Below are 10734 nucleotides of genomic sequence, written 5' to 3'. Positions count from 1 at the left end.
AGAGAGAGAGAGAGACAGAGAGATTTGATTTGATTTTTAACCAGACATTTATTTGTCTTTTTGTTCGCTGTATAAAATCAATAATCAGGACATTCACACAAACAGACTAACTGACAGATGTTACAGTGACATCAGCACATGTCCAAAGTGTAGCAGTCCCTCTGCTACAGAGCAGAGCACCCCCTCATAACCCCACCTCACCTGGAAACTGTCCAGGTCCTGAACAGCCCTGTAAAAACTGAAATCAATAATCAGTCTGGACTTCACCATTTTCACAAAAACTGGAAGCACGTCAACATTCAAGTCTTCCTCCACCTTCCTCCTCCGGCTCACATACACCGCCATCTTTGCCTGTCCTAAAACAAAGTTCAGTAGCTGTCCTTTGTTTTTCTGTTGGCGAGTGTATTTAAAACCAAAGATAAAAACCTGCTTCGTGAAAACCTCTCCACATCTACTGAAGATGGTTTCCAGCAGCAGAAACAGAGCTGTGAGACGCAGTGAGACACCGTCTCTCTGTGGCTGCAGGGGGGACATCTGTCCTCTACAGCAGCGTTGATCACAGAGAGGAAGGAGTTCACTGCTACAGCGCCATGTAGGATCCTCCACTGCAGGTCTCCATGTTTCCCTGCTAGAGGAGGTTTGTACAAGGACCTCCATGCAGGCCTGAATGGAGGGTTTAAGGACCAGTAAGTCCTCCACAGGGTGTCACTGCGTCCGTTCAGTTTATTCTGGTTCAGAGTCTTTACCAACAGTTTGTACAGCGTCTTCCCTGAGGCGTCCTCCATAGAAACACCTACAGGGTCGACAGGCTCGAGTGAAGGACCAGAACAGTTTTTAAAACCAGGAAACAGTCTGATGACAGGATACGGGTCTGCACAGTTTGGTAGTAGTGCACCACCACAAAAGTCTTTCAACAAAGTACATTCGTGTCCTGTCAGCTGATGTCTCCAGTGTTGCAGCAGCTGGTTGATGACTCTTGTTGACCTCACTCTCAGCCAAGCCGCAAGTCCAGCAGGGTCGCCCAACCCAGGTCCGGTTAGCTCCACCACCTGTCCCAGAGTGGAAATTCCAGCAGTCCGAAGCAGTCTGGACAGAGTGGGTCCACCCCAGCTCGGACTGGTTAAATGTCCTCCAAACAGTACTGGTTCTTGCAGAAGCCAGTAAAGAGAGTCCGCCTGCTGCTGCCTCTGCTTTCTCAGCGAAGTCCACACTGAAAAAACACTCCTGTAAAAGGCTGGCAGAGGTGAAGTGTTCAGCTTACTGGGGTCCATTAAAAACAGAGACAGACCCAGTCCTAGACCACCACACTGCCTGAGGATGCAGCAGGATGTGGGTCTCCACACCAGGTCTGTAGGTCCAGTGATCAGTCTCTGAATAAACTGGAGGTGGAAGGCAGCACCCCTACTGGCCAGATGGATCAGGCCCTGCCCACCTTCCTCCTTAGGGAGAAACAGGACGCTCTGTGGTACCCAGTGCAACCTGTCCCAAAAGAAGTCCACTAACAGTCGTTGGATGTTTGACAAAAGAGAAGCTGGGGGATCGATGCAGGCCAACCGGTGCCACAGAGCAGAAGAAACCAGGTTATTGACGACTAAAACGCGACCTCTGTATGATGTTTTTTTTAGAATCCACTTCCATTTTGTGAGACGACCTTTGACCTTTTCTAAAACATGATCCCAGTTTTTCTGTAAAAATGTGTCGTTACCCAGAAAGACTCCCAGATATTTCAGTCCTCCTTTCTTCCAGACCAAGCCCCCGGGTAGCCTGAGCCGATCCCCCAGCCTATCCCCCACCATGACCGCCTCACTCTTTCCCCAGTTTACTTTGGCAGAGGATATGGAACTGAACAGGTCAGCGTTGTTCACCAACAGATCAATATCTTTTTGTGTGTTGACCAGGATGATGACGTCATCAGCGTAGGCTGACAGTTTGAAAGAGACGTCACAGTCAGGGAAACGAACGCCACTCAGATCACGTCTCAGTTTGTGCAGAAGGGGCTCGATGGCTAATGAGTAGAGCATGCCGGACATAGAGCAGCCCTGTCTGACCCCCCTCCCAACACTAAAAGGAGCACTCAGACCTCCATTAATTTTCAGAACACTCGCAATGTCACTGTACAGAACCTGGATCTTGGCTATGAAACCTGGGCTGAACCCAAAGGCAGCTAGAGTTTGCCATAGATACTGGTGTTCAACCCGGTCAAAAGCCTTTTCCTGGTCTATGGAAATAAGACCAGTGTCTACAACCAATGAGCCAGAGACCTCCAAAACGTCCCGAATTAAAGTGACATTGTCACTTATGAGCCTGCCGGGAACACAGTAGGTCTGGTCAGGGTGGATGACAGAGGCCATCACCTCTCTGAGTCTGGTGGCCAGGGCCTTGGACAGTATCTTATAGTCCGTGCAGAGCAGAGAAACCGGTCTCCAGTTCTTGATTTCCTGCAGGTCTCCTTTCTTGGGCAGTAAGGTGATGACCGCCCTCCTGCAGCTCAGAGGCAGCCGTCCACTCTCCAGGCTGCTTGAGACCACCTCCAACAGGTCTTCCCCCAACACAGACCAGAAAGATTTATAAAAATCGACAGGGAGACCGTCCAGACCAGGAGCTCTGCCACTCTGCAAGCCCATCAGAGCAGTGTACAGCTCACTGAGGGATAAAGGGGCCTCCAGTTCTTCGTTGGCCTCAGCGTCCACCTGAGGAAGACCAGAGAAGAAGCTGCTGCACACCTCAGGGTTTTCAGTCCTCAGTTCACTCTTGAACAGGTCTTTGTAGAACCCTACTGCAAACTTCCTGATCTCAGAGGAACCTGATATTGCAGAGCCGTTGTTGGATCGCAGAGAGTGAATGATCTTTCTCTGGCCGTTTTTCCTTTCCAGAGCAAAGAAGAAGCGAGAGGGGGCATCCATCTGTGAGATGTTGAGAAACCGTGACCTGACCAGAGCCCCCTGTGCTGCCACACCCAGCAGGTTGGCAAGAGCCGACTTTTTAGATTTGAGGGAACTTAAGAGCCCTCGATCTCCTGTAGAATCAGCTAAACTCTGCAGTTCTACCAGCTGAGTCTCCAGGTCCCTCATAGATCTGGTTATGTCTCTAGTGACATTACGAGTGAACTGTTGACACAGCTGCTTGATCTGGACTTTGCCAAAATCCCACCACTGTTGGATGCTGGCAAAGTCAGATTTACATGATTTGTGGGCGAACCAGAAACACTCAAAGGCTGCTCTAAAAGCCTTGTCCTGAAGCAGGGCGGTGTTAAAGTGCCAGTATGCACTCTGCAACCGGACATTTTTTATAAAAACAGAGCAAAAGACAAGAGAGTGATCTGAGAGGCCCACTGGGTTTATGTGACAACTGCTAAAAATGTTCACCTGATGTTTAAAAGAGTAGAGGCGGTCCAGCCTGGCCAGGGATATCACATTGTCTTTACAGTGACTCCAGGTGTACTGCCTGTGGTGGTGATAAAAACCCCTCCACACGTCTGAGAGCTCGTGAGCTGCAGTCAGCTGTTTAAACCTGCGTGATGAAGCAGGATGAGGCTCCTGGTGGTTTCTGTCCACCTCTGGATTCTCAGTACAGTTAAAATCACCCCCTAAAAACAAATAGTCGTCACTGCTGCAGCTCCTGATGGTGTCACTTAGCACATCCAACACAGCCAGTCTGTCCAGTCTGTTGGTTGGCGCATAGACGTTCAGAAAAACCAAATGAACATTTTCAAACTGAGCCCTGATTTTTAACAAACAGCCCTGAATAATTTCCTCCACTTCACAGGAAGTAGGCAGGAAACTCCTGGAGAATAAGATGCCCACTCCTCCACTACAGCTGGACTTATGGCTCAGAAACAGCTCCCCATCACACCCCCTCCTCCATTCACTCTCATTGTCTGTGGTGCTGTGTGTTTCTTGAATCAGCATGACATCCAGCTTCTTCAGCTCCATCAGTTTAAACAGAGCAGATCTTTTTACATCATCTCTGCCTCCGTTAATGTTTAGAGTGCCCAATTTAAACTCACACATGGAGAGAAGGATGTTAAAAAAATCACAGAGCAACAGGAGAGAGAAAAACAAGACTGTTGTTTTAAACATCGTCATCATCAGCAGCGGTTTGTGTTTTTACTCTCAGAATCAGTTTCTTCAGACGATAGATCTCCTGCTCTGTCAGGACCTCCTCTCCACTGTTTGCTGATCTTTTAGTCAGAGGTCTGGCTGATTCAATGAACACTTTCAGATCTGAAAAATAATCCTCTACCTTCACCAGCCTGAAACCCTTCGTTTCCTGGAGGAACTTTTTGATGTTAACAGCAGAGTACTGGCTCTGCTGGTCCTCCTGGGTCAGAGGGGTCAGGGCGGTCAGGGACAGATCACTTTCAGGCTCTAATGGTTTCCTTGCTTTTGTGACTTTATTTGTTTTTAATGCCTTTGCATTACTCTGGACGGGTTCTGGGTTTTTTCTTTTCTGTGACAGTTTGAACAGCTCATCATCGGACATTTCTTCATCCTCAGTGAACTCCTCACACACCGCCAGACTCTGCTGGACTTCATGTGGAGGATTATCACTTACAGCAGTACAGTCACGTTTATTCTGTTCGTCCTGCTCCTGTCTGGACTCTCTGACTGTCTCAGCCTGCTCGCTGTCTTGTCCCTGTCTATCACTGCTCTTGTCCCCTCCCACGGGGCCGACGGGGGGGTCGCGGCCCGCGGCCCCGCCGGGGTCACCGGCGGTCCCGATCGGGGCCGACGGGCCCTTGCCGGGAGCCGGGACCGAGGCCGGGGTCGGTGTTACATCGCCGGCGGCGGCCGCCGGCCGCTGCCCCCCGCTCCTCTCCGGACAGGAGCGGATCAGATGCCCCTCCGCACCGCACCCGAAACACTTCATGGTTTCCGACGTAGCGAAAACCATGTAATTAAAACCCTCCACCCTGAAGCTAAAGGACAGGTTGAGCTCATCACTGTTGTCTTTTAGTACCATGAAAACCTGCCGACGGTGACACACGACATGTTTGAGCAGGGGGGACTTGCAGCCCAGAGACACCATTTTAATGGGTGACACTATCTGTCCGTACCGGACCAGCTCTTTAGCCAGCGCTTCGTTTTTAATGAACGGGGGGGGGGGCGTTAGAGATGGTGATCTTTTTGGCCGGATTAACCAGCGGGAGAACAGGAGTGAAGGTGTCCTGGATCACCCCCCCTGACTCCACCACCTCACTAACTTTGTCGGTGGTATCGAGGAAGGTCACGACGGCGCCATTCATGCGGGAGGCAGACTTCACGCTGCCGCAACCCCCCACCTGTCCCACCGCTAAACTGGCCTCCTCCACCGAGCAGCTCACTGTGGGCAAAAGTTTGACAGCATGACGGTGAGTCAGCTTCTCAAACTCCGCACCACCCTCCAGGACGGGCATACTGCCCAACAGAGCAGCCACGCTACCAAACACCACACACCTGATCTACAGTCAGATACACCTGAGATAAACCGTGTAAACCAATAATCAAGGTGAATAAACACCGAAAGCACAGAGAAAAAGGTAGAAAACTCACTCTCACCGAAGCACACGCCACAACTCCACACTCGACTCACTCCACCATCCACTCAGAGAGAGAGAGAGACAGAGAGAGAGAGAGACAGAGAGAGACACAGAGAGAGAGAGAGAGAGACAGAGAGACAGAGAGAGACAGAGAGAGAGAGAGAGAGAGAGAGACACAGAGAGAGAGAGAGAGAGAGAGAGAGAGAGAGAGAGACAGAGAGAGAGAGAGACACAGAGAGAGAGAGAGAGAGACACAGAGAGAGAGAGAGAGAGAGAGAGAGAGAGAGAGAGACAGAGAGACAGAGAGAGACAGAGAGAGAGAGAGAGAGAGACACAGAGAGAGAGAGAGAGAGAGAGAGACACATACACACATACACACACATACGCACACACACACAGACACACAGAACCGAACAGAACACAAGAGAAGAGAACAGAATAGAACTGAACACATGAGTACAGAACGTAGGAGAACAGAATGGAACACAAACAAACAGAACAGAACAGAACACATGATAACCGAACAGAACCCAAGAGAACAGAACAGAAAAGAATGGAGCAGAACAGAACAGAACAGAACAGAACAGAACACTGATGTTAACATGACGATCACATGAAGACTGAACTCTGCTGTCTGTGACTGAAGGTTAGACTCAGATTAAAGACTGAGAGGTGGATTATATCAACACAGGTCCTCACAGGTAACAGCATAAACCAGTGTGTGAGTGTGTGTGTGTGTGTGTGTGTGTGTCTGTGTGTGTGTCTGTGTGTGTGTGTGTGTGTGTGTCTGTGTGTGTGTGTGTGTGTGTCTGTGTGTGTGTGTATGTGTGTCTGTGTGAGTCTGTGTGTGTGTGTCTGTGTGTGTGTGTGTGTGTGTGTGTGTGTGTCTGTGTCTGTGTGTGTGTGTGTGTGTGTGTGTCTGTGTCTGTGTGTGTGTGTGTCTGTGTGTGTGTGTATGTGTGTGTGTGTGTGTGTGTGTGTGTCTGTGTGTCTGTGTGTGTGTGTGTGTGTGTGTGTGTCTGTGTCTGTGTGTGTGTGTGTCTGTGTGTCTGTGTGTGTGTGTCTGTGTGTGTGTGTATGTGTGTCTGTGTGTGTCTGTGTGTGTGTGTCTGTGTGTGTGTGTGTGTGTGTGTGTGTGTGTGTGTGTCTGTGTCTGTGTGTGTGTGTGTCTGTGTCTGTGTGTGTGTGTGTGTGTGTCTGTGTGTGTGTGTGTGTGTTACTTTCACTGTCTTGTTTGTTTCCTAAAACAATATGAACTGGTGGTGAAACTGGATCCCAGTATACAGAAACCAAACTGGACACCAACACCCCCCTGCTGACCCAGTTACACCCCCTGAGACTCAAACAAACCATCTTCATCTTCATCATCAGATTACTGTCATGATTTCAGTTTTCACGTGTCGTCTTTTCACAGTTTACAGTTTTTGAAGCTTTTGAAGATTAGAAATATGAACAGAATTTCTGTTGATGGTAAATATTATAAAATATTATAAACATCCATCAAACACGTCACCTGACAAGATTTCTTTATTCTAAAAGACTGTTACACTTTTTACAACTGCTAACACACTGAAATTAAAAATGACACACAGTTAGTGAAAGCTGACACTCCAGGAGCCAAACTGAGCCCAGATCAGCACACCTATCAGCTCATTCAGCCTCACGCCACACACACGTGTCTACATCACACACAGACATCTAGCATGATGTCACCTCCTCGCCATTTCAACACACTGCCTTTCAAAACACCACACCTGTGAACCAGAACCACCAGAACCTGTCAGGTGTTCGGACACGTAGGTGCTTCACTGTAAACACACCAACCAGCTGTAAGCACTATACAAAGGTAACAGGTGGTTCTGTGATCACACAGAAAGGGGTTCTCCACCGCCAGTTTAGGTCCTTACAACACAGCCCACCCACTCACATTTTAAACACACTACACACCACTGTCCCAGCAGAAGGCCGAATGGATGCAGAGATGAGACACATTGTCATCTGGGACAACGTATTTTTCCACCGACCTAACAATGTCTCTGGAAAAACGCAAACCCAGACTGAATGATTAGAAAAGTGGAAATGTTCAGGTGAGCACAGCAGTGTGGAACTGCTTCAAACAGAATCACATCATATGAACCGTGTGTTCATTTGGTGACAAAGTTGTTTTTTTATAAATTATTCTATAGTCTTGACTGAAGTGTTTCATCTTGCTAAACATCTGAGGTGTTCTGCTGCTCGTGTGTGTGGTTGAATGAATAATGTGTGCACTACACACGATTCAATTTGACAAAATGAGCCGTTTCCAAAATAAAAAAAAACTTTGACCACCAGAGGTCAGTCTGCACCCTCTCATCTCCTCATGTGTGTTGTCTGGGCTTCGCCGCTGGGGGGCGCTCCCTCCCCGGTCCACCCCGGGGGTCTGATGGCAGGATGGCGGAGGCAGGGGGACCGGAGTCTGCCGCGGTCCGGTGCGCGGACGAGTCGTCGGATAGCGAGCCGGAGCAGGAGCCGGGAACCCCGCAGAAACTCATCCGAAAAGTGTCCACGTCTGGCCAGATCCGCAGCAAGGTAAAGGGGGTTTAAACCCCGGCGTGTATTCGCGGACTTTATCTGTGGTCAGGGTCTGTTTTCATTCAGCGGGGGTGGGCCACACAGCCCCGCGGTACACCGTACTCCTCGAGGGAAACAACTGAACTCCATGATAAAATGTCACAGTTTAGAATTTCCTTCCCTAATAAACACATGATCCATAATGCGCGATATCTGGTTCTGGTCTGTCCGGTATAAGGGGGGGCGCTGTATCATTCGGCATACACCAGACTCGCCAAACATCGCTAATGTTTATAATAGGTCATGTTTTATATCCGGTTTGACACTTTTTCCCCTCGTCCCCCTTCTCCACTCCTCTCCGCGGTCAGCCGAAGCGATCACCGTAAACTGTGTAAAGAAAGAGACTTTTCAATGAAATCACTGCTGCTTGGTGGATCTGGGTGTTGCGGATTTGAGGAGTGAATTTGATTGGACCTTAAAAATGTTTAATGCTTGTCTTTACGATGCGAATATTTCCTAACACACGATGTCGCCTTAATTCTGGCGAATTTTAAGGCGAGTTTGGATCCTGTACTTCGGCAAACGGTACATTTTGGGTTACAGCTGCTACGCTAACGCTCCCGGTAAATTACGTGAAATATAATTAACAAACACGCGTTTTTTGTAGATGTTCAGGTTAAAACATAGAGAGGGAACATGACTAGTGCTGGACGCCTCGTTTTTACATTTTAATTTCTTTACCATTAGCCGTAATGTGTAGCTCCTAGCTAACTTAATAAAATTGAAACAAGGATCATCTTAGGGTTTAAAGTTCCCAAACACAGTTAAAAGCATATAAATACTACACGGTGTCACGGGGAAACGTTCGTTTGCGCCGTTGAACGGACACAAACCGGTAGATGAGGGCAAGGCTAACCCGGCTAACTCCTGCTAGCTGAAGGGTCTCAGGCCCGGTGGAAAGCCCCGCCGTTTCCCATTACTTCCCCCCGGAGAGGTGGGCTGCACGTCACGGTGGGCGCTGACTGCAGGTCGGAGGAAGAGAGAGGTAAACCCGACTGAAACAGCGTGAAACGCTCGGTTTGTTGTGTGTTTCTGTGTTAGCATGAGTCCGCTCAATGTGACATAACGGTCCTCAGTGTTTGTAATTATACTTTGACAGATTTATTTTAGAATAAAACTGCTCATTTACACGTTAATGTCAGCAGAAATTTTACAATTCCTCATAAACTCGCAGCTCGCTTCTACTTAACTGAACATTGACGAAACAAGTCAAGTTTTATTCAACTTCGCTGAAACCAACAACCAGGTGCTGCCTTCAGGGTGCTCCGGAAGAGACACAGTCTGAAACGCTTTTCTTCTTGAAAACTAAATAACAGTGACCGGGAGGTTTAATCATTTTGAGACTGTTTAAGGCTTTGAGATGACTTCTGGGACTCTGAGCTGAGAATAGTTATAGTGACAGCTGTTTGCAGTCCTGATCATCAGTGTCCTTATTTGTTGGATAGAATATAAACTTCTGTTTTTTTGTGCATATTCACACTGCAGGCAGGGGGGGCTGATTAATCAGGGGGATTTCTTTCCTCCAACACCACTGGCAGAAAAGTGTTCAGTGATCTGACAGGGTCAACAACATTAGCTCAGTCATGGTGTTTTCTTTTTGTTTATTTAGTCTTTGTGTCACTGGCCTCATCACGTGGATGTCAGGATGCTTTTTGAGAGTTGACAGCAGCGGCATATCCGATGGTCCCTGAAGGCAGCAGCAGCAGCTCTCTCAGACTGACGTGGATGTTTGAGTCACAGGAAGTGACCTTGGCTGGAAGCCACTGAGTTGCTATTTAAAGCTGATGTTTTGGGAGATTTCACAGTCTGAGACAAAAACATGAGAAGTGAGTCATGTGGGAAATAACGAGATATTTCTGGTCAGGAGGAAGCCGCGGACGATGGACAGTGACTGCTGGCTATGGCTAAATACATCATTATGACTCAATATCTCGTCACAAGAGTCTGTAGAAACATTTAACAGTGTTGCACACATTTATTTATTCTTAACATGAGTGACATCACCCAGTAACTTGAACTGATACTTATTGATAACCCTGTCATAGCTGATGACTCTGTGCTCTGAAGCTGCTGCAGCTAATGTCAGCATTAGCTTCACTGCTTTGGATGGTCTGATGCGTTCAAAGTTGGACTCAGTGTGTGTTCCCGGGTGTTTTCAGAGTAGTCTGAAGCCTTCGCTGTCTCAGAGGGAGCAGTGTGAAGTCTAATAAGTGATGTCACTCGAGTCAGCGACAGATGAAGACTACACATTTGAAACTGAAACAGATCTGTTGGCGTGGAGTCAGATAGAAGTGAGCTGACCAGACCTCTGTAGCTATAGGCTAGGCTAGTTGCTACTAGCATAGCATACACCAATGTACCACCCAGCTGCCAGAGGGAGAGGTGCATGTTGGGTAATGTAGGCCCCGGGTCTTGATGAGGAAGAAGAATATGTGGATTAAAGGGTTAGACAGTGTTACAGGATTGTTTTAGCCGCTGTACGCCAGCTGTGGGTCTTTTCTAAATCCTAACAAATGAACAGCGAGCTTCGGTTGATCCATCAACAACGGCTGGTTCATGTAGAGCAGGCATCTCAAACCGATTCCATAAAGGGCCGCGTGGCTGCA

The 10734-nt window shown here is 48.3% G+C and overlaps 1 protein-coding gene across 4 annotated transcripts in view; it reads left to right on the top strand.

Annotated features, from left to right (window-relative positions):
* The first annotated feature begins 7941 nt into the window (after window positions 1–7941).
* The window catches only part of LOC121608955 (diacylglycerol kinase delta-like), a 31383-nt gene continuing 28590 nt past the window's right edge, over window positions 7942–10734 (top strand). For 3 of the 4 annotated variants that reach the window (XM_041940404.1, XM_041940405.1, XM_041940403.1), the window contains exon 1: window positions 7942–8086. In XM_041940404.1, the coding sequence (XP_041796338.1) occupies window positions 7949–8086 (138 nt within the window). In that variant the 5' untranslated portion in view covers window positions 7942–7948. Of the gene's footprint in view, window positions 8087–8441; window positions 9114–10734 lie in introns of those variants that run through there. The other variant, XM_041940406.1, reaches the window with a different exon arrangement.

This window comes from Chelmon rostratus, chromosome 7 (assembly GCF_017976325.1).
Source record: "Chelmon rostratus isolate fCheRos1 chromosome 7, fCheRos1.pri, whole genome shotgun sequence".
In the NCBI taxonomy this organism is placed as follows: domain Eukaryota; kingdom Metazoa; phylum Chordata; class Actinopteri; order Chaetodontiformes; family Chaetodontidae; genus Chelmon; species Chelmon rostratus.
The sequence above is the reverse complement of the archived record's forward strand: the minus strand, read 5'-3'. Positions and strand labels throughout refer to the sequence as shown.